At 55.6% G+C, this 22675-nt stretch overlaps 5 protein-coding genes across 5 annotated transcripts; 4 read left to right on the top strand and 1 right to left on the bottom strand.

The window, feature by feature from the left end:
* The first annotated feature begins 2516 nt into the window (after nt 1–2516).
* Nucleotides 2517–4196, top strand: BDP55DRAFT_177619 (triose-phosphate transporter). The gene is made up of 3 exons (XM_060565794.1): nt 2517–2969; nt 3037–3666; nt 3722–4196. Exons 1-3 carry the CDS (start codon nt 2709–2711, stop codon nt 3926–3928), a joined length of 1098 nt encoding a protein of 365 aa, XP_060428542.1. The 5' UTR covers nt 2517–2708; the 3' UTR covers nt 3929–4196.
* A 58-nt stretch (nt 4197–4254) lies between these two features.
* On the bottom strand, nt 4255–5942 carry BDP55DRAFT_666799 (anticodon-binding protein). Its single transcript, XM_060575123.1, has one exon. The coding sequence runs from the start codon at nt 5742–5744 to the stop codon at nt 4464–4466; it is 1281 nt and encodes a 426-aa protein (XP_060428541.1). The 5' UTR covers nt 5745–5942; the 3' UTR covers nt 4255–4463.
* Nucleotides 5943–6409: 467 nt separating this feature from the next.
* BDP55DRAFT_666797 (glycyl-tRNA synthetase) lies at nt 6410–9234 on the top strand. Its single transcript, XM_060575122.1, has 2 exons — nt 6410–8538; nt 8598–9234. The coding sequence occupies exons 1-2, from the start codon at nt 6670–6672 to the stop codon at nt 8991–8993; spliced, it is 2265 nt and encodes a 754-aa protein (XP_060428540.1). The 5' UTR covers nt 6410–6669; the 3' UTR covers nt 8994–9234.
* Nucleotides 9235–16887: 7653 nt separating this feature from the next.
* Nucleotides 16888–19563, top strand: BDP55DRAFT_632981 (kinase-like domain-containing protein; the record flags this gene model as incomplete). Its single annotated transcript, XM_060572492.1, has 3 exons — nt 16888–18948; nt 19003–19102; nt 19154–19563. The coding sequence occupies 3 exons, from the start codon at nt 16888–16890 to the stop codon at nt 19561–19563; spliced, it is 2571 nt and encodes an 856-aa protein (XP_060428539.1).
* Nucleotides 19564–20938: 1375 nt separating this feature from the next.
* Nucleotides 20939–22645, top strand: BDP55DRAFT_554196 (uncharacterized protein; the record flags this gene model as incomplete). The annotated part of the gene is made up of 3 exons (XM_060569372.1): nt 20939–21166; nt 21447–21972; nt 22056–22645. 3 exons carry the CDS (start codon nt 20939–20941, stop codon nt 22643–22645), a joined length of 1344 nt encoding a protein of 447 aa, XP_060428538.1.
* Nucleotides 22646–22675: the final 30 nt, after the last annotated feature.

Here is a 22675-nt window from a genome sequence, read left to right as displayed (position 1 = left end):
GGCGTCCAAGGGAGCCGGCAAGACCATTGAACCCCCCGTTCCTCCCGGCTGTGCGGACTCGACTTGCATGCTTGCGTCTTCAGATGAGATTGGCGCAGGGGCATTGACGATCATGGATCAGGACCATGGTCGGCATTTCCAGCGACAGATGCCAGGCACTGCAGTAATGACTGCACACTGCTGCCCAGTCAAAACACATGACTTGCTGTCCGCTCGTTTCAAACCCCCCTTGTCCTAGACATTTCAGAGTCTCGTCAACGGTTGGCCGCGCCAGATTTTGCGGGAAACGGTGGAGCAATCCGACAGACGGACGGCAGAAGATGCCGTTGCGATGCGGCACGATGTATGCTGTTCATGCTGAAGGACCGCTGGAATGAGCTGCGACAGCGGCCAAGACATGGTGCATTCCTTCAGACGTCGAGAGATATTGGCGACAAGGAGCGAGGCTGGAAGCAGGCTACTTGGCAGCATTGGCGGAGGTTCGTACTGGAACTCCAATGTCTCAGGGAGTAAACCTTCCAATCTAGGCGTTAATTGTTCAGCCAAACTCTATCCGAGAGATTTTTGACAGCGGGACAATTGGTGAAGTCGCTGGAGTAGAACGACCCCGAAGGAACCGAGCGAACCGGCACAACCAGAGAAACGGCGCCGTGTGTCCCTCAAGAGCAGCCGCCATCCCAGGGGGAAGCTCCGTCGAAACCCTCTCTGTGTCAAGGCCATTGCCCACGGTCCACATGGTGACGCGTGTGCGAATTGGATCGGATCACAGAAGGTTCACGCTGGGATGCCGGCGAGAGCGAAAGTGAAGACAATTAGACAAAGTTGGGGCGGCTGTCGGAGAGAGTTGGGCGCGTATCGGGCTATCCGTTGCTTCTGAAGCTGCTCGCGGAGGATGGCTTGTCGAGCTGCTCGACCAAACACCTTGAGCCAGAAGACGAGGCTGCGTTCATCCTTTCTCGGAGCATCTGCAAAAGAGTGTGGTCTTGAGTTTTATTTGTCCTAGACATCTCTCCGTGTCAACATTTGCGATGACGGAACGACCTGTCTCGAGCGAAGCTAACGTCGAGATCGAGTGTGAGTAAGCTGCATATGGGTTTGGTGCCATGTTGTGGTGTTGCAGATGTGACGGGTACGACGGGTGAAGAGAGACTTGCAGATTGTCGAGTCGGGTCTAATTGGATCTTGAGCGGGGCTGAAGCTTACGAAGTGTTAGTGGCTTGGCGCTAACTTACGTGGTGCGGACCACAACATGTATTCATACGGGATACACAATGTGCGCTACAAGACTCTGTTTTGGGGAAGAGAAGAGTGCCACCGTGGCAGGCAAGGGCGAGGCTGGCTGGCAGGCAGAGAAAGTCAGAGAGACAGACCAGAAAAGAAAGGCGGACGCCAGAAAACAGCTCCCGTCCAGTTCGAGAAATCCGTGGGCTTGCGTCTGGTTGGATTGGTGGCTTTTGATGCAGCCATCTCGATCTGCAGGTGCTTTTCTGTGTCTCCGTGTAAGGACGTTCAAGGCCATGGTGCTTGTATCCGTACGGTACAGGACTCGATGCCCCCCCAAAACCCGAGTCCAGGGAAACGGACCATAATCCAAATGGCTTGTAGCCTTGTACTGGGCGTTCTCCCAGGGAATACAGGGCGGCGGCGGCAGGGTGGCAGGTCAGGGTCTGGCCTCCGTCTTGTTTTCTAGATGGGATGGCTGGCTACTTTATGGTCCAAGCCGCCGGATCGAGAGAAAAGATAGGTAGCCAATGCTTACTTAGCTGGTTCTGGTCATGATGCTTGAGCCTGTGCCAAGTTTTCGGACTGCAGACAGTGTTTCTATGCAGTCTTGTCAGCGGTGCGCGAGTCTGTGGGGGTAAGTTGAGCGAGTGTGCGACATCGACGGGAGTGCCAGAATCATCAATGTGTGTGATGAACGTGAGGATCTGAGGTGCGAGCTGGTCAAAGTCGCAAATCGCACGTCGCAAGTCCCGGTACGGGGTCGTGGGGCCCGCACCTTCCCCTGCCCTTTCCTTACGTCTCCCTCCTTCCTTCTCATCATCCCTCACCCCTGCTCCTGCTCTTTCTGAGTCTCTGCTTTCAGCCCGGGGTAGGAGGTGGTCACTGCCTAGTACTATTAGTAGCTAGGATTAGGAAGGAACCTCCCAGGTAGTGAGGTAGTCTTGTACTTACCCGTACTACCACCACCGAGACCCCCCGCCAGCTTTTTTGCCCTGAGTCTGACGCAAAGAGAAAGAACGAGACCCGACAACTGGCAGACCTTACACGGTACGGGCAAGAACGACTTACTCTGGGACGCCGCCGCCTCGGACCTTCCCATACGATTTTCGTTATATTTGCACCCGTCTACTCCCTTTCCCTTCAATTCCGCGGTTGCCCTCCGGAATTCTACCAGACGAGGCGTCTCCCTTCAGAGCATTCCAACAAACCGACGACCTTACACTCTTGACGCTCCCTTGTGCAACCCGACTTCCAATGGTACACTGAAATAGGACCCCAAAGTCCTCACCTGGCGACGATCTCAATTCATCAGCACCGGCCCTCGCCTGAATTCACGCACTACCGCGCGACTGACTGCCCGCTCTTTTCTTCCCTTTTGCTCACGCTCACCACCTTGCAACCGAGTCTCATTCACTCAGCTTGTCCGCTGTTTCTTTCCTTCCACACCAACTACCACGCCCCGCCATCTCTCGAAGTCGCTCACAATGACTGACGACTACCGCACCGAGCGAGCGGGTTCTTTCGCCTCATCTTCCACCGACGCCGCGACTCTCCACGAGCTTACCAAGTTGGATCCGATGGAGGACAGCGTCCACAACCTCAAGTCGCAAGACGAGGAGAATCTGGAAACCCAGGAGGACGAGAAGCTCCTGCCCAAGACGAATGAGAAGGAGGAACCCCAGAAGTCCAGCTTGACTTCGGCCATCGTCTGGATGACCGTCAACACCTTGGCGACGATCGGAATTGTGAGTCTTCCTTTGCAGTGTGTGATTTCCTGAAAAATATAAACAATACTGACTGTATCTTCCCCAGGTTTTCACCAACAAGGCCATCTTCTCCGACCCTCAGTGGAAGCTCTGCCAGCTCACCTTTGCGAGTTTCCACTTCCTAGTCACCTTCGGCACGCTGTTCGTCCTCTCTCGGCCTACCTTCGCTTACTTCACTCCGCGCCGCGCCGCCATCCGGGACTTGCTGCCGCTTTCCGTGGCCATGTGCCTCAACGTCATTCTGCCGAACCTCTCCCTGGCTTTCTCTTCCGTGACTTTTTACCAGATTGCCCGGATCCTGCTGACGCCGACCGTCGCGCTCATGAACTTTGTGCTCTACAAGGCGACACTGCCCAGGAATGCGATTATGGCGCTGATCCCGGCCTGCCTCGGTGTCGGTATGGTCTCTTACTACGACTCTCTGCCTACCAAGGACGACAAGGTCAAGACGACTTCTACTCTGGGTGTCATCTTTGCCTTTTCTGGCATCTTCGCTTCGTCTCTTTACACCGTCTGGATCGCTAGCTACCACCGCAAGCTCCAGATGTCCAGCATGCAGCTGCTGTACAACCAGGCCCCCATCGCCTCTTTCATGCTCCTCTACGTCATTCCTTTTGTCGACACTTTCCCTGACTGGGTCAATGTTCCTGGCAACCGATGGATCATGATTGGCATGGTATGTTTTCCCCTTGGTGAGGATCTTGGTTCACTCGCTAATTAGGAATGCACAGTCTGGCGCCTTTGCTTCGCTCATCAACATTTCCCAATTCTTCATCATTGCCCAGACCGGTCCTGTATCCAGCACCGTTGTTGGCCACCTCAAGACTTGCACCATTGTTGCTCTTGGCTGGATGGTTTCGGGCAGAGCCATTGGCGACAAGTCGGTTCTTGGTGTCTTTGTCGCCATTGGCGGCATCGTTGCGTACGTTGTGAATTGAGCCTTTCCGCATGTGAACATCAAACTAACGACTTACATAGCTACTCCGTCGTCATGCTTCAGCACCAGCGCAGTCAGCGCAAGTAAGCCTTCGTCATGTCAGCGGAGGCCCTCCGTTGACTTTATAACATTTCGGAAACGGTTCTTTTTTGGCAGCATGGGGATCATGGGAATTAAGATGGCGTTGAGTAGATTGAGCCCGTCGGGATTAGACAGGGTATATTTGGGATGATACCTCTTTTACATGAACCCAAACCTTGCATGGCTCGGCGTATAGGGAACAAGGTCATTTGAAATCGTAGCAAGGGAGAAATAAAACACTTTCTTCAACTCTTTCAACCATAACCTGACGCATCTCAATGTCTCTTTTCTTTTATTGTGATACGCGACATGACATGTCTAAAACCCAATCTACCCTTTTTTTTGAAGCCATATAAATAACGCCGTACGGGGTACTCCCTGGCCAACAACACAATGCATCACTGTACCTGACACTCCGACATCCGCAGCGACCGAAGACCACAAGAATACCTACTCTACAGCTGGAACCGCTTACGGTCCTTCTCCATCCTGGCCTTCCACTCCCACGGCTGCGACTCCTCGCCCTCGCTGCCCGCCCTGCCGATACCCTTGTCCACTCTCCTCAGCTTGGCCGTGAACCGCGGACCGACCTCCTGCAGTCCCACGCGGATGCCCTCGACGCCCTTCATCTCGGAACCCTCGGCGGTGGTAATATTCTTCTCCGTCTCGCGCTTCTCGCGGAAGACGTAGCGGTGGCGCCGGAAGAAGAGGTAATCGCGCTGGTTGTGGACCGTGAGCACCTGACGGCCCTCGAGCTCGGGCTGCGGCGGGAAGAGGCGCTGGAAGAGGGCAGCGGTGAGCATGCCGAGCGGGGTCTTGAAGTTGTTGAGGAGGAGCTCCGGGTAGTGGTTCGTCGGGTTTCCGTGGCCGGGGAGCTTCTTGCCCTCCATGAAGTTTGTAATGGTGAAGCTGAAGGTGGGGCCGGTGGGGAGGTGGACGATGGACATGCCCGTCAGCTTCTTCTGGTCTTCCTTGAGGAGGACGACGGCGGTGTAGTCGCGGTTGGCGGCGAATTTGGAGATCTCGCGGAGGGAGTACTTGTGGCCGTAGCGGTGGGCGGAGCGGGGCACGTAGGTGGAGTTTGGGAAGACGGTACGGAAGATGTTGGCCTCGTGGTGGATGGTCGAGTTGAGCGAGGTGGTGATGAGGATCTTGGGGGGCGGGGGCGCGTCTTCGGAAAAGAGGCTGGGGAACTTGAGGGCGAGGGAGGACGGGGTGAGGTCGAGGTTCGTCGAGGTCGTCGAGGGCGCGGCGGAGGAATCTCGCTTTGCGCGGCGCTTCTCCTCGCGCCGCCTCTCCCTCTCGGCCTTCTTCTCGGCTGCCGCGGCCTCGTCCTCCTCGTCCTCGAGCATGCTGTCGTTATCGCTGTCGTCCTCGTCATCGTCCTCGAGACCGCCGTCCTCGTCGTTGAGCTCCTGCTCCAGCGCGGCGTTCTCCTCCTCTTCTATCCTCCTCTTCTTGAGCTTCTCCACGTCCACAACCTTGCCCAGGCTGTCGTCGTCGACGTCGTCCCAGACGCGCTTGCTGTCGAGCGTCTTGGGCTTGTTCTTTGCGAGGCGGGCGGCGCGGAGCTCGGGGTCCTTGTCCTCCTCCTTCTTGCGGCGGAAGCGCATCTCGCGCTGGGCTTTGTCCTTGTCCTTCTTTTGCAGGACGTACATCTCCTTGCGATGGAGCTTGTTGGACGTCTTGTTCGTGAGCGAAGCCCCCATGGACTTGCCCGGCTTTGAGAAGCCCATCTTGGCTTTCTTTCTTTTTTTCTTTTTTCTTCGTTTCGATCGATAGAGTGTACGTTTCCTCCGCTTGGATTCGGTAAGAATTGAACCCCTTAAATGGTCTCGTTAAATCGCCCGGTGGTGTTCGGTTCGGGGTATCTGTCGCAAAGAAAATGATGCTGTACAACTTTTGTCGGTACAGCAGCGCAAAAAAAAAAAAAAAAAGGCGCCGTAGAATCAGTGAAAATCAGCTTTGGAGAAATTTTGGCGGGGCACCGACCAATCCCTGCAGCAGATGCATTTCAGATGGGTCCCGGCGTTCGGTTTGCGGGGGCGCCAGGGATTGTCTTTCTCGACGGCCGTTGGTTGATCGGCAAATTGAATGATCCGTGGGCTCCACCTTCTCGAGTGGGGTGGGGTCCTAATAGGAAGATTTTAGTCGAGTCCAATCGCCTGGTGCCGGTCTGCGGCTGCGGGACAGAGAAGGGGGGGTCGTCCGGTGCCGTACCTGGCCTGGCGCGGACCGCAACGACAGGGCCACCTCAACTGACCGACAGACCACTTTTGGTACACCCAATGCCAACCTGGAATTGGAGGATAGAACTTTTTTTATTATTTTCTTGCCCACCAACGAGGGGTGTGAGAACTGAATCGGTAGACGAACATTGACATTGACCACCACACACTCACTCGCTCGCTCATACCCAAACCGCCCGCTCCATAGCTCGCACTCTGCAGTCCCGTCTGCACTGCACACACACACACACACACTCTCTCTCTCTCTCTTCGGGGCATCGTCCAATTGAGCCCAGCCTTCCAGGTTAGCCCTTCTTAGATACAGTATTCCTCTACCTTGGCTGCAGTCCAGAGTACAGTGAGCTGCCAGTGACTCCATCCACCCCCAGATGACTCACGCTCCTCTAAACAACCCCACCAAACGATCGAGCAGATGAAGCCCTTTCGCTTTGTTGCACACCAATCACCTTCAATTCGTTCCACAGCTAGCTTCTGTGCAGTTCGGCCGGCCGCTTTTTTCCACTGCCACCACCGTTACCCCTCCCCCTCCTTGCTGCCCTCCCCCTCCTCCCACTATCCAAACCACTACTCCTCCCACCAACGCACCCTCACCACCTCCCGTCACCTCTCCCGGGCTCAAGTCCTCGTTCCCTCGAAAAAGAACAAGCCCTCGTCCGCTGCCGCCGGCTCTTCCTCCAAGATGACGACCACCGCGACAACCCTCAAGGGTCAGCCTCTCGATAGGCAGACCCTCGACGCCATGCTGCGTCGCCGTCTCTTCTTCACCCCGGCCTTTGAGATTTACGGCGGCGTCGCTGGCCTCTTCGACTACGGCCCTCCCGGTTGCGCCCTGCAGGCCAACATCGTCGAGACATGGCGCAAGCACTTCATCCTCGAGGAGGACATGCTCGAGATCGACACCACCGTCCTGACCCCGCACGAGGTCCTCAAGACCTCTGGCCACGTCGACAAGTTTGCCGACTGGATGTGCAAGGACCCTAAGAACGGCGATATCCTGCGTGCCGATCACTTCGTCGAGGATGTGCTCGAGGCCCGCCTCAAGGGTGACAAGGAGGCTCGCGGCCAAAAGGTCGAGGAGGAGGACGACCCAAAGAAGAAGAAGAAGAGAAAGACCAAGGCCGAGGCTGTCAAGCTCGAGGACGCCGTCGTCCAGGAGTACGAGGAGATCCTGGCCAAGATTGACAACTACAACGGCGAGGAGCTTGGCGAGCTCATCAAGAAGTACGACCTCCGAAACCCAAACACCGGCCTCCAGCCCTCGCCCCCCGTCGCCTTCAACCTCATGTTCCAGACCGCTATTGGCCCCAGCAGCAACCTGCCTGGTTACTTGCGCCCCGAGACCGCCCAGGGCCAGTTCCTCAACTTTGCTAAGCTCCTCGACTTCAACATGCAGCAGATGCCCTTCGCCTCCGCCTCCATCGGCAAGTCTTACAGAAACGAAATCTCCCCCCGCGCCGGTCTCCTGAGAGTCCGTGAGTTCCTCATGGCCGAGATTGAGCACTTTGTCGACCCCGAGGGCGGCAAGAAGCACATTCGCTTCCCCGAGGTCAACACCGTCGAGCTCACCCTCCTCGACCGCCACACCCAGCTCGCCGGCAAGACCGACGTCAAGAAGATGACGATTGGCGACGCCGTGAGCAACAAGGTCGTCGACAACGAGACCCTCGGCTACTTCCTCGCCCGCATCCACCTCTTCCTCCAAAAGATTGGTGTCGACATGAACAAGGTCCGCTTCCGCCAGCACATGGAGAACGAGATGGCCCACTACGCCGCCGACTGCTGGGATGCCGAGCTCCTCACCTCCTCCGGCTGGATCGAGTGCGTTGGCTGCGCTGACCGCAGTGCCTACGACCTGTCCGTCCACGCCAAGAAGACTGGCGCGCCCCTTGTCGTGCGCGAACGCCTCGACGAGCCCCTCATCTTTGAGGAGTGGCAGGTTGAGATCGACAAGAAGAAGTTTGGTCCCCAGTTCAAGAAGGACGGCAAGACGGTCGAGGCTGCCCTGGAGGGAACCACCCAAGAGCAGCGCGAGAAGCTCGCCAAGCAGCTCACCGACAACGGCGAGCTCGAGCTCGAGGTTGCCGGCGTCGGCAGCGGCACCGTCAAGGTCAGCAAGGACCTCGTCAAGATTGAGTTCAGAAAGCGCGTCGAGAACACCAGGGAGTTCACCCCCAACGTCATCGAGCCTTCCTTTGGTATCGGCCGTATCCTGTACTCGCTGATTGAGCACGTCTACTGGAACCGCGCCACCGAGGATGGTGCCGGTGACGAGGCCCGCGGAGTAAGTTAGCCCCTTCAGGAATCCCTTGATCAAACACATCACTAACCAAACGACTTTAGGTTCTCTCCTTCCCCCCAACAGTCGCCCCCACAAAGGTCCTGATCGTGCCCCTGTCCGCCAACAAGCAGTTCCAGCCCTTTGTTAGCAAGATCTCGCAGAAGCTGCGCAAGTACGGCATCTCGGCCCGCGTCGACTCGTCCTCGGCCACCATTGGCAAGCGCTACAGCCGCAACGACGAGCTCGGCACCCCGCTCGGCATCACGATCGACTTCCAGACCGTCCTGGACAGCACAATCACCCTCCGCGACCGCGACTCCACCAAGCAGGTCCGCGCCGACGAGGACACCATCATCGCGGCCATCCAGAGCCTCGTCACCGGTGCCAAGGAGTGGAAGGACGTTGCGGCTGAGCTCCCTACGTTTGAGAGCCAGGAGGTTGACGTCACTGTCCGGTAGACAAGGGGACAGCAAAGCAGCTAAGAACCAGCAGCAAAGAAGAATTTCATATGGATACCATGTTCCCCCTTTTTTTTTGTGTTCGCAAGGGGCTCCCTCTATAGAGATAGAGAGAGAGACAGAGATGGGCGTTGACAAAAGTCTTGTGGAAGGGAGGAAAAAAGTCGGCCTGTGTGCGGACACCTGTAGACAATCTCAATTGAGCCTTTTGTGGATTTGATTCATTCCTTTCCCTCACACATCGTCAGCGCGTTCACGTGTCCTTTTGCCGTTTACAGTGATGCCACCCTCTCCAAATGAGCATTGGGTACAGCTATACCACATTGTTTGGGTACGGGATAGAGGTAGGCTTGAGGAGGAGCCAGCAGTTGGCCTCTTTGATCGTACTCTCCAAATACAACTTACACGTTGGCTCCGGGCAGTACCAAGAAAAGTAATGATTAGTAGCCTAAAGAAAAGGGGCAAAGATATGCTGCTTGCTATCTTGTCCAAGTATGTATGAATAGATCCGGAGGTGGAGGCGTGTTCTTTAGGATTCATGTGTTGCGTGAGACGAATGATGGGGCGAGGCAGGACATGGTTCACAAGGGAGGATCTATCATCTTGACCTTGCAAGAGGATTTTACTTGATGAGGAAAGTAAGAGCAAGGGTATGGCCCTCTTCTTGTGGGTAAGACGGAATGAGGCGTGAATAAAAAGAGACGCAATCTTGACGCAATTACCTACTGTTTCCTCAGAGCGTACTGATGTGCCGCCGTGCTTTGCCCCATGGGGACGGGGGCTTACCAGACTTCTTTTACCGACCTTATCGTCATCAGACTGGATGGGAGGGAATTTGGGAAGGGATACAGAACAGAACAGAATCTCATTGCAATCGTTGGAGATGGGGAGAGGGCGTAATGAGTGTAATCAACTCAACAGGACTGACTGCCCTTGAAGGATTCCAAATCTGATCAGGCTACAGCTTTCTTATCTCCCATGTTTACTCTAAAACCCGCTGTATACTAAGTACACGAGCCAGCTCAGCTCGATATCGGGATTTTGAGTAAATTGTAGTGTGACACGTGACCGGCATGAGACGGGCATCCCCGGGGGAGGTGTGTCCGCAAAGTGGGTCCCTTCGGCCCAGAGAGGGGCCGGAGTGGACGGGAACGGTGACAGTGACGGAGGCCTTTGTACCCAGTGTTATGCTAGGGGACGTCTTGAGCAGTCTACTCCAAGCGCATTGAACGTCTCCAACACGGCGTCCTACGTTAGTTCCTACTTAAGAATCACTGCTTGATAGGGGAAATAATGTGCGACTCGAAGCGGGCAAGAGATAAAGAAGTATCTATCCGTTTCCTTGTCGACAAAGTATATGTTGAAGGGGTCGGCGGCTGGCCAGCTGGTGACGGTCCGCGCAAGTGGATGGGGTTTCACGATACTCGTTGCCGGTCCTAACGTGGATGCGCTCCACGGGAACGGCACGACACCTGGGGCCTGGACCAGGGGCTTGGAGTACAACCGAGCCCATGAAGCGGAAGGCCGACTGCTCGAAGTGACATTTCAAAGCACACTTTGATGTGACGTCGGATACCAAGCGTGTTGAGCGCCGGGCACTTCACCGCGTTGATGCAACCACGGCGGCGGCGGCGAGCCCGACTTATACCACCTTTTTTGGCTACAGAAACGAAAAATCCGATGCTACTCAAGGGCCAAATTGTATCCCACGCCTTTTCGTCGCATCTCATCTCTTTCGTCTTGACATCGAAGAAAGAAGAAGGAAAAAAAGTTCGAGGGCGGCTATTCCGACTCGGGAGGCAACGTCAAGGGGGGCAAACCGGAGGCATGAACCTGCGACAGATCCGCGATATTAGAAACAAAAACTGAGCAGTTTGTCCACGGGCCGTTTCGCTTGATCTTTGGCTGGAGGCTTAGAGATAACAATAAACGCGCAATATGGTTGAATACGTAGGCAAGCACCTTATTGTTCTAATTACCGGAAAGGTGGCTGAAAGAAGAATGTGGTGACAACGTTCAAAGTCACCGTCGCCTCGCCGATGAGCATCTTCGAAGTCCAGCATTGTTCTTGGGTGCCTAGGGCGGTGGATGGCTGATCTGCCAATGGCGTCGCACTCAGGCAGTAGATCTGGAAACATCAGTGCAGACGATGCGAAATGCAGCCCTGGTCTATGTCTTGGTACGGGTATGATGTGCAGGTCTGTGTTGTATGCAGAACATCGCAGGCTGCCTCCCTCTTGTGCCGTGCTGGGACGGAAAATGCAATGGAAGATTCCACGGTATGTGAAACACTCCACGGCCGTCGCCGTGGGATAGGCGAGTCGTTGACAGGAGGCGTCACTGCAAAAAAGAGGCACGTTCCTCTTCTTTGGTGGACCGTAGATAGCCAGCCGCTTTCAAGCACACGGTCACACCTAAGTCGATGGTCTGTGGATGTTTTGGGACTCGGGCGGCTGTGGGGGACCAAACCATGGGAAACTTCAGAACAGGGTCCTAGGCTGCTTCGATTCGGGCGATGCCGACTTGAGAGAGAGAGAGAGTAGGTATCCGTATGCGATGCCAGGAATGCCATCCCGCACTGTGAATGAGAACCCGGTATCAACCTGCGCTAGAATGCTTCGTCAATTGTTCCGCGGCTCAGCTGCAGCTATCGTTCTTTCCCCAGTACTCGGAATGATTTTTTTTGGTTGGGAATACATACTTCACATGCCATTGCTCTCAAGAAGAAGATGGCAACATCGGTCTCATTGGACTCGTGCCTAGCTGGGGAGGGGGTGGGGGCAAAACGTCTCTCAGGTCGTGAGACACGAAAGACTCCTGTTGCTACCCATGGCGAGAAGACGCTGCATATTTTCGATGCAGCGACAGCAGGAATTCGAAACATCAACAGATGGCTGTCCTCTGTGTTTGCATGGAGATACCTAATTGATATGCAGCTGGCGTGCTTGAGCAGTGGGCACTCCTAGGCAACTTGCTGCTTGTCTTTAATTGCAAGACTTGAAAGGGTCTGGATGTTTCCAGCACCGTCTTGGGGGTAGGCAATGTGCCGTCGGTTGTCTATCAGCCACGACTGTCTGGATTGCGCCTAGTCTTGTCAAGTTTCGAGGCGTTGATCAGTGGCCGCGTGTTGCTGGCTGCAGTCGGGCTTGACTTGCCGGACCTTTTTGTGAGAGTAACCAAAAACTGATAGCACTTTCCTCGTCGAGACTGGACGACGAATGGCGGCTTTTTTAGCTTGTCAAATGGCAGGCTACGATGTGATAGATGACAAGATGGCAAGGCCGTGCCTCTAATCTCTGGCAGTCTTTGCATCGCACGTGCGATGCAAGCTGCCGTGGTTTGTTGCTTCCAGTTACGGCGATCTCTTATTTCTGCGCCCGTCTACGGAGTATCGAGATGGTGAATGTTTGGGTATTGGGTTTCCTTGAAGGGGCCGACGGGTCTTGACGTCGTGTGCGCATGACGAAGCGCGTCGTACGGTTGCCGTTAAGGTGTTCGTGAAGTTACCGATGAACCGAGATGAGGCGAGGAGAGTCAGGCTTGATGTCATGAAGTCTGCCAGGAGAAGACAGGACGATGATGTGTTGCTTGGTTGGGAAGTCGGGTATCCATGTAGAATGTGTCTGGGACGAAGATTCAGAGGCGCAAGGCCGGAATGAGGGGAACACAGAGACGGGAAACAGTAAACGCGTCGGTCCTCGATATCAGCGTAGCGGTGTTGCTTGTGCGGACTCGTTGGGGGTACAGGTAGGATGTTGCAGACGAGAAGGGACGAAGTCGCATAAGGAGGGCTGTTCCTCCGAAGGGTGGATCTTGTTCTGCATGGAAGCAGACGGGAGCGAAGAAAAGAGTGCCACTACTCCGGAGCCGTGTATGAAAGCCCACGGCGCCATTCCCAATTCTTCCACGGTCCATCATCTTGTTCGGTTCCTCTTCCCTCGCTCCAGCGCTCATGCCCGCGCGCCGCCGGCATCAGCCCTCTTGCTTCGTGAGTATTCGTACTAGTGTACTCCGTAGTGTAGAATACCGGACCAGACAGCAAACGTGGAGTAGCCGTACTGGTGGGTGGAACCTTGGTGTCCCTTGCACAGTGCTTCTTTATCGGAAACGAGCCAGCGGGCAATTTGAAGGACCTCAGCTGGGGCATTTTGGGGGATTCTTTACTTCCCCCCGCTATGACGTCTCACCATGCAGCGCAAGGTTGTAACTTCCATTTTCAGTGTCGGCTGCTATCAATTCGTGCTGTGAGCGGCTGGCACGAACGTGGACATGCCGTTTAATGCCATGTTGGAAGTGTATATAGCTTCTCCTTTGCCACGGCACGGCGGATTAGAAGGATCGGACGATTGGTACTGGAGCTGCACTCGGAGGATTAGGGTTCTGTGCCAATAGCAGTCAAGGTGGGATCATCGGGACGGCGTTCCAGTCTAATGAGCAGTGTGGTACGGGTAGAGAGACAAGTCGCAATAGCTCAGGGGGGAACCAACTGGCACCGTATGTCTGCTCAACCAGACGTGACGGAGAGAGAGGGTAGAACAGGACTCAGCGTCAGGTTCATTGGAGAGGTTGGAGAGATTCATGATTTGAACCAGGGCTGGCCTTGGAGGGGGAAAAAAGGTTGACAGAGCCGTGGAGGTCGCAGGGCCCGTTGATGGTCGAGAATCGAGAATCAAGAGTCAACTTCAGTCCAGATTCAAACAAGACTCATGTGTGGTCGGTAGCCCCTTGGGCCCCTTCTTAGGTACCTTCCCCACCAACGTGACTACCTTATGACCCGACGTGCTGCATCGTCTCCTCATTCGTCAACGCACACGGGAAGTCTAAGGTCTGCCTTCCCTCTACTAGGTAGTTTAAAGTACCTAAGGTCTGCGTACCTTATGGCATATGCAACTTGAGGTAGGCAGCTTGGGAAGTTGGTCGTTCCTTCTTTTCGACACTTGTACTAAGGTTGAGGTACATCGACCCCTGGCTCCTTCCCCTCCTCCCCAAAGATGTCTGGCGCTAGTTGAGGTTTGATGTGTGGGATGGGAAGGAGAGGTCGGACAGGCACCTGCCAGAGGTCCTGCTGCAGAATAGGTACCTACCTTACCACAGTACCTTCCATAGGTAGGTAGGTAACGTGCAGCTTGAGAGAATCGAGGGAAGGCGGTATCCGTAACCATCTTACCCGACTGGAGCAGGAAGATTTCTTAACATGGAAGGGACGGATACTTGAAGAAAGGCACTTAGTAATTCTCCTAGTCTTCCTGCCGCTGACCCTCTTCTCATTTCCGCATCTGCAAACTCTACCGTGAACTGCGGAGACACAGCAGACAGCCGAAATCCACGACTGACTCTTTCCAACTGATACATCATCTTCGCGCCTGTACTACGTATATCCGTCAGGCCCGATAGACCAGATTCGACAGTCAGTGCTGCCTCGGCGCCTGATGAAAATAGACCGAGACAGACACGGGGACGATTCGATTCACAAAAAGGACCCCTTGACGCCCTACGTCGTTTCCCCGAATAGCATCGACGCATCAAGCCTTGGCCTTTCCAGCCTGCCCGACCCCCGGTCTACCTTACCACAGTACTCCGTACATACCTTGCTTGTTCGAATACCTACGGATACCATAGTCGGATACGCAGGTCTACTTCCCTACAGTCGTCAATGTCCATTCGTCTTTGCCAAGGTCAAAGATATCGAGGTTGAAAACGAAGCAGATATACCTAGATCGTCTCTTGAACGTGAGACAAATCATCTCGCGAGTACCTACCTGTCTTTGGTCTGCTAACACTCCCATTCACTCCCAGTAGCACTTCACAACCGCCAATACTCCGTACACTCGACGGGACACCCAGCTCCCCTCCCCCTCCCTCCTTTCGGCTGATCGACCGTGACAAAGAAGGGTGCGTCCAGGGCGTGGTGCCCCATACCCGCCAGAGCCAGAGCCGGAGCCAGGAAGCAGAGCAGGAGCCAATCCCAGCTTCTCTCTTCGACCAACGGATTCCGCCCACCCCCTCCTAAAACCACCCGGCCTCGAAACGGAAATCTCACCCCCATCCGGCTCGACTCTCGAGTCCTTGAATCTCTCTTGTTTGCTCGCTTGCTCGCTGCCTCCTTTCTTTCACCCGTCTCCTCTGCCCTTTGCAATCTCGCTGGCAGAGCAATATCCCACTCATCACGGCATACGAGACAGCAGACTCCATTGTTGGATATCCGTACGATTCACGAAACTCTTTTGCAAAACTTCTGGAAGCCCGACAGCTTTTCTTCTGCCAGGGGGCACGGGCGGACAGGATACCTGGTACGGTACCACTACGAATACCTGCGGATACTCCACAGAGTACTCCGTACCTTACTTCCCGAGTGAGAGTCTACTCAGTTACATGCCCCTGTTGCTTCCTCTCATTCCAAGAGATACCCGGTAACAACCCAGGTTGCTTGCTGGACGTCCGAACCAGCAGCCAAACCCAAACGCAAAGCCAGCCCAACCAGGAGGAGCCTTGGCCTGCAACTTTGAACCCGTTATCCACAATCGACAGTCGACAGCCCACTGCGGCGGCAGCAGAGACAAGCAACCTCAAGCAGAGGAGCGGAGCACCTCACACTCACAGGCTCACACTGCCAGGAGGCACGCCGCACGAGTACTCCGTACAGAGTGCCGCCCAAATCTACGAAACATCGCGTGTTCCATACCTTAAGCCATTGCCCGGGGGCTCGCATCCGAGGACAGCCACAGAAACACTCGCCTCTTATTAAAACTGTAATCCCTCTACCCTTTTCCCTGCCCCGTCCCGGACGGAAGAAAGAAGAGAGAGACCGAGGAAGTGTTTGTTTGTCCAGTGTGTGTGAGAGAGAAATGGCGACGCAGAATCGGTAAGCATCTCCCTCTCTCTCTCTCTCTCTCTCTCCCTCTCGCTCTCCCACTCTGCTTCTGCTTCTGCAACTGCTTCTCTCCTTGCCTTGCTTGGTCTTGCTTGGATTCTCCGGCTTCTTTCATCGTCGTTGTCGTCCATCGTCGCCATCCCATCGATACGTGTTCTCCCTCGTTTCTCTTGATCCTCGTGGTCTAGCCCTGCATTGTATGTACTACCTGTTACTTGCTTCCTTGGTCCAGCCTGTCTTTTCCTGCCTAATGCGTCTTGTCTGCACCGCACACGCATATTCCCCATCCGGCCCATCCTAACTCACACTTATCCATCCACCTCATCCCCCCCCTCCTTCCTCCACCCTCCACTACTGCAGTCTGCACCCGCAATTTAGCCCTCTGCAAGGCAATTCGCAGCAAGCGGCGGCTGCGGTAAGCGGTAGAAGGAAGCAGAAGCTGCACGAGCAGTACCAGCGAGTTGCCCTGCAGCAACAATACCTTTCTTCCTCACCTTAGCAGCTCAAGCACACAAGCACGAGCACAAGCAATCCAAGTGTGTTGTTCCCTTGTGTGTACGGATAAACGTACGGTGTGTGGTGTGTGTGTACCTACTCTGTACGTGCATGTGCATCAATCAGCCAACACACACACACTGCGCTGCGCAGTACCTACTCTTCTCTGTCCCCCCAGCGCTGCGACTCGACTCCTTCAGCGAGGCTAGAAGTGGGGTTCATTTCGTCTCGATCTGTCATGGCGCACCTCACCGATTGTCAACCGCCAACAGCCTCCTAATTGCGCTGTCCTGCCCATTCCACATCTTATTCTCCTCTTCTATCCCGTCCACTGCCTTGTTTCCCGGCAAAAAAGTCCCCCTTTTCCCGATCAGCATCATCTTCATTCAATCGACGACGCCCCTTCTGCTGCTCTTCGTCGTTGTTTGATTGCCGCCACCACCACCTCGGCTCTCTCATTCCTTTCCCACTTCTTCGTCGCATGCAGACCTCGCCGCCCGCCGCCGTCGCCCACGCTGCGCAGCAATCATGGCTAACGAACGCAGTGTGTACTCGTCCGGCCAGTTCATGAACCCAGGCCCGGCGCCACGACCACCCACCGATCGACCTCGTCTCGCCCTCACTCCAAGCAATACCCTACCCGGCAGCATGGCCAACATGGCTATTTCTCCTATCCGGAGCACGGCGACTTCGACCTACACCGGCTCCACAATCTCCCTCCCCATCGCCCGCCAGCAGAGCAACCAGAACGATGGCATGGGAGGCGTCGCTGTCAAGAAGGAGGGTTGGGCTTCTGTGAAGGAGTCCAAGAACTTTATCAACCCGTGGAAGCAGAAATACCTCATCCTGCGAAAAGAGTCGCTCGACTTCCACAAGACCGAGGGTGGCAAGGTCTCGTATACCCTCTTCCTGAAAGATGTTGTCAACGTCGGCCGAGTCGAGGCCGCTGGCACCATTTTCGAAATTAAGAGAAACCCCAGCGGGTCGTCAAACAGCCCTGGCGAGGACGATGGCCAGACCAAGACGCTGCAAATTCGTGTCAAGAGTGACGACGACTTGTACGAATGGATTGACCTCATTTACGGCGCCTGCCCTGGAATGGGCGGTGTCAGCAACCCCACCAACTTCTCCCACGCCGTCCACGTTGGTTTCGACCCCCAGACTGGCGAGTTTGTCGGCTTGCCACCCGAATGGTCGAAGCTGCTCAACTCCTCCGCCATCACAAAGGAGGATTACGAGCGCAACCCCCAGGCTGTCTTTGAAGTACTCGACTTCTACTCCGACCTGACCAAGCGCGCCGAGAACCCCCAGCAATACTCCAGCCTCACCCCTACGCCCCCCGCCAGCAGCCAACAGAACAAGCAGCTTGGTTATGGCGGCGGTGGTGCGGGAGTTGCGCCGCCTAGGCCTATGCCGCCTTCTCAGGCCCAGCGTCAACCCAGCTACAATACACAACCCTCATCACAAGGCCAACAGCGCCGGCCTTCGCCCACAGAGCAGCAGCAGCAGCGCCAGCAAATGCAGGGTATGGCTCCCAACTACCAGCCGGATCCTCGCGAGGAGCAGCGCATGAAGCAGCTGGAGGCGCAGCGCGCCCGGGACAGAGAGATCGAGGAGCAGAACCGGCGCGACCTGGAAGTATTCAACGCTTCCATCCCCAAAACCAAGACGCCCATGGCTCAGCAAGAGATTGGTGGGTACGGCGGCAGCTCTTCCATCCCACAAACAGACAGATACAACCCTTCGAGGGCAGCTCCCCCGGCACCAAAGCCGTCACAGCAGCAGCAGGTCAACGGCCTTCGTGCGCAGCGTCCGGCACCATCGCCGCCCACCACCGCGGGCACACCAAGCCGCCCGCCGATGGCTTCGCAACAGAGCTCAAGCTCCATGCGGGATCCAAACCAAGCTCAGCGCATGCCCCGGCAAGATCAGCCCTCGAGCCAGCAGCAACGGTACCCCAACGGCAGCCCCCAGCAGCAGAGGCAACCCCCTCAGGCTCAGGCTCCGCCACCATCTCGCCTGCCCGCTCCTGTCAAGCCTTTGAACGTGTCCAAGGCTCAGCCGGCTGCCCCTCAAAGCGACGGCGTCAAGGCCGCCGAGGCAGCTCTCACTGCCAAGCCACCTGCGCAAGAACGCAAGCAGGATGTGCGCATGTCTACCATGTCCGAAACCGAGGTTATGGCCAAGCTCAAGGAGGCCGTATCCAAGGACGACCCCAACCTTTCCTACTCCAAGCAAAAGAAGATTGGACAGGGTGCTTCGGGTTCAGTCTACGTTGCCAAGGTCAAGGAAACAGCTGTTTCGCCTATCGCTCGCGATGTTCTACGTGCTCAGGGTATCAAGGCTCAAGTTGCCATTAAGCAGATGGACCTTGCTCACCAGCCCAGGAAAGAGCTGATTGTGAATGAGATCATGGTTATGAAGGACAGCAGGCATCGCAACATTGTCAACTTCTTGGACGCCTTCTTGCGAAACAACAACTCCGAGCTCTGGGTTGTCATGGAGTACATGGAGGGTGGCGCTCTGACGGATGTGATTGATAACAACCCGAGCATCACTGAGGAGCAGATTTCCACAATTTGCTTGGAGGTAAGAGACTTACTAAGAATTGAAAACCAGCGAGACAATGCTAACACGACCTAGACATGCCGTGGTCTGCAACATCTCCACTCCCAAAACATTATTCACCGCGATATCAAGAGTGACAACGTTCTTCTGGACGCTCGTGGCAACGTCAAGATTAGTAAGTGAATCGTAATGCCCGTCGCTGCGCAGCTACTGACCAAGTCCATAGCCGATTTCGGTTTCTGCGCCAAGCTCACTGAAACCAAGTCGAAGCGTGCGACCATGGTTGGAACGCCCTACTGGATGGCCCCCGAGGTTGTCAAGCAAAAGGAGTACGGTCCCAAGGTTGATATCTGGTCTCTGGGTATCATGGCGATTGAGATGATTGAGTCTGAGCCGCCGTACCTGAACGAGGAGCCCCTCAAGGCTCTTTACCTGATCGCCACCAACGGTACCCCGCGCCTCAAGAAGCCCGAGAAGCTGAGCAAGGAGCTCAAGGCTTTCCTGTCGGTCTGCTTGTGCGTAGACGTCAAGAGCAGAGCCTCTGCCGACGAGCTTCTTCAGCACGACTTCCTCAAGCACGGATGCCCGCTGGGCAGCCTGTCTGAGCTTCTCGCCTTCAAGAAGCACGCCAAATAGGCTGGCGAGCATAGCACGGTGTAGTGCAACGATCGGCGCTGAGGTGTTGATGGAAGCCTCTGGCGATTAGTGGCGTTATTTTCGGAACCGGCGGTATCGTGCAACCACTCCCGACGTGCGCGAAAGCAAGCAAAGAGACATCACGTTCGATCCTTTCGAACGAGTTCCCTACTCCTCATCAACCATTCACACGACGTACTCATGAAACTTCCAAATTCAATCGACGCGGATATCCTTGACACCCCTTCTGACTTACGCGGGACGAGAAAATGCTTCGTTCATCCCATCATGGCGGCGGCATGGGAATCTTTTTGCTAATGGTCTCGGTCACATTGCATAGTTGTTTAGTCACCGCAGGGGAAGAATGGTAATTTAGAGGAAAGGTACGGCCCGCGACATCTCGGTGACTCACATTGGGGAGAGGCAACGGAAGAGATGAGGGGCCAAGGAGACAAGCGTGTTGCCTGGGTCTCAACAGAAAGCATGAGTAGAAGGCGAGCCAGACAGCGCTGATAGATAGTCTCAATGGAATGGATCAACGGATGTTGCAATTCTTGACGTGAAATCCGACAAGTTCGATCGAACCCAGCCATCGAATCAAAGGCCCTCTCTATGATCGGAGAGTGTATGAGGCTGCGCTGAGACGAGCGCTTCTATTGCCTATTACTAAGGCAGAAGCTTTATGTTCTATTGTCTTCACGTCCAGAACACAGACGGAAACGTCGACCTCTTTATAGCAGCAGAGAAGACTTTCGGCACGCACGGGCTAAGCCAATCCCCGCTCTTCTTACATACGAAACCGCACCTCGACGACGTTCTCGTATTCGGAACCCTGTAGCCCTTGCATCCGAAAAGAACGAGGCCGCCGCCAACCACGTCTCTCGACCTGGTTTCCTCTTCCTTTCATGCCACCTTTGTTTTTCCCTCTCAATCCGCCCCTCCGAGCCAGTCTTTGCCGAATTTGCGTAGGCTTCGGTCATATCTTGCATTTCGACCGTTGGTTCCGTCATCGCCGCGCGCGCCCGCCCGCTGATCAATCATTCCTACGACCGTACCAAAACTTGCGGGTTATTAAGGCCCCTCCTTTTTTTCCTCCTCTGCTTACCTACTCTGGGGCGGCGGCCTAAGCGTCCAAGGGGGGACTGCTGGCTGGCCGGCTTGGTTGGTTGGTTGGTTGGTTGGTTGGTTGGCTGGGTGTGACCTGTGAGTGGGAGTGCCGTGTTTTCCTTGACCCGGCATGGATAGCCCGATGGATGGGTCCGGCAGCTCGTCCTCGGCGCCGGGTTCGACGCCGACGGCTACGGTGACGACGCCTCACAGCGGTAGCGGTGTCGGTGTCGGTGTTGCTGCTGCCACCAAGTCGCCTAGCGTTGCGATGCCGTTGGGGAGTATTTCTGCGGCGAGCAGTAGTGCCGGTGGTGGTTCATCTACGACGAGTACGACGGCCTCGGCTTCGGCCTCTGGTGCTGGGGCTGGGAGGGGGAGCACGCCTGGTACTACTACTGGTGCCGTTACGGCGAATACCGGCGCGACTGTTGTTTCGAGGCGGTCGCATCCCAAGTCGAGGACAGGGTGCAGGACGTGTAAGAATCGGAAGATTAAGGTGAGTTTTGATCTCATTATTGTATTGCAAGTCATCTGCTACGAGAGGTTCTTAGTTTGGTGCTGAGAGCGGGTGTCTCCTATGAAGTGTGACATACACCCCCCATTCCGTTCTTACACTCTCTCACTCATGCCACCATCACATCTCATTCCATGCCCCTCAATCTCATGTGTTGTCGAAATTTCTTCTCCATACCCTCTCACTCGGTCCCTTCCTGTTACACCAGAAAAGGGAAGCTCCCATTGACTAGACAAACTAACAAACACACCCCGCCCCACAGTGCGACGAACACAAACCCTCATGCAGGAATTGCATCAAACACGCCGTCCCCTGCGACTTTCTCCAGTCCCAACGGCACTCCTCCGCCTCATCACTCCCGCGCTCGCCAGGCAGTATACCGACCCCGGGACTCATCAACGGCGGCGGCATCGGCGGTCTCGGCCTCGGCAACGGAGGCGGAGGCGGTGGCATCGACGACCTCTCCCTCAACCTAATCGACCTGGAACTCATGCACAACTTTACCACCTTCGCCTTCAACACGCTCTCGACGGACCCCGTGGTGCGGCAGATGTGGAAGGTGCCCGTCGTCCGGCTGGCGCTCGAGTGCGACTACGTCATGAGGGCGCTGCTGAGCGTGTCGGCGCTGCACCTCGCGCACAACAGGCCCGAGAGGCGGGATTTCTTTATTAGTCGGGCCTTGACGTATCACCAGATGGCGAGCCGGACGGCCATGGGGTTGATGGGTGCTCTGGACGGGGAGAATTGTGAAAAGTTGTATCTGTTTTCGGTGTTGACTATCTTTTTTGGTATGTTTTTGTCACGAATCCCCCTTTTACCCCCTTCTACGAATAGAGGTATAGAAATCAGGACTAACATCCCCCAAACAAAGCCCTCGCCTGCCCACGCAAATCCTCAGACTCCCTCATCATGGGCGAGTCCTCCTTCCCAGACTGGCTCTTCCTCCTCCGCGGCACCCGCTCCCTCCTCAAAGAACTTGACCCGCACACCTACGCCGGTCCCCTCACACCAATGTTCAACCACGGCCGCGAGCGCTACATGCACATGCGCGACGAGTCCAAGATCCAATCCGACCTCCTTGCAGACCTCCAACGCCTCGTCAACAAGACCTGCGCCGACGCCGCCTTGTTGCCAGTCTACAACCGCGCCATTGACGAGCTACGGCGGACGCTGAGCGTGTTCTTGTGGGATGGCGGGCGGGGGATGGATATCACGGACGCGTTTGTGTGGAAGTACCTGATGGCGGAGGACTTTTTGCCGCTGCTGAAGAGTCCTGGGCATACGCAGGAGGCTGTTGCGATTTTTTCGCATTTTTGTATCTTGTTGAAGAGGTTGGAGAATGAGTGGTGGCTGCAGGGGTGGGCTACGCATTTGATTTCGAGGGCGTGGGCTGTGCTTGATCAGGATCATCGGCTTTGGATTCAGTGGCCTATTGAGGAGCTTGGGTGGGTGCCGCCTTGATTTTGTATGTGGCGGATGAGGTGTTTGGGG

This window comes from Colletotrichum godetiae, assembly GCF_030913485.1.
Source record: "Colletotrichum godetiae strain CBS 193.32 chromosome Unknown BDP55scaffold_25, whole genome shotgun sequence".
Classification (NCBI taxonomy): Eukaryota; Fungi; Ascomycota; class Sordariomycetes; order Glomerellales; family Glomerellaceae; genus Colletotrichum; species Colletotrichum godetiae.
This window is presented reverse-complemented; position numbering and strand designations above follow the sequence as displayed.

Bases quoted from the DNA above. Each gene is read 5' to 3' on its own strand.
- BDP55DRAFT_177619 (XM_060565794.1), top strand. From the start codon at position 2,709: ATGACTGACGACTACCGCACCGAGCGAGCGGGTTCTTTCGCCTCATCT. The intron at 2,970-3,036 runs GTGAGTCTTCCT...TATCTTCCCCAG, and splicing joins CCTTGGCGACGATCGGAATT to GTTTTCACCAACAAGGCCAT. The intron at 3,667-3,721 runs GTATGTTTTCCC...AGGAATGCACAG, and splicing joins GATGGATCATGATTGGCATG to TCTGGCGCCTTTGCTTCGCT.
- BDP55DRAFT_666797 (XM_060575122.1), top strand. From the start codon at position 6,670: ATGAAGCCCTTTCGCTTTGTTGCACACCAATCACCTTCAATTCGTTCC. The intron at 8,539-8,597 runs GTAAGTTAGCCC...AAACGACTTTAG, and splicing joins CCGGTGACGAGGCCCGCGGA to GTTCTCTCCTTCCCCCCAAC.
- BDP55DRAFT_666799 (XM_060575123.1), bottom strand. From the start codon at position 5,744: ATGGGCTTCTCAAAGCCGGGCAAGTCCATGGGGGCTTCGCTCACGAAC.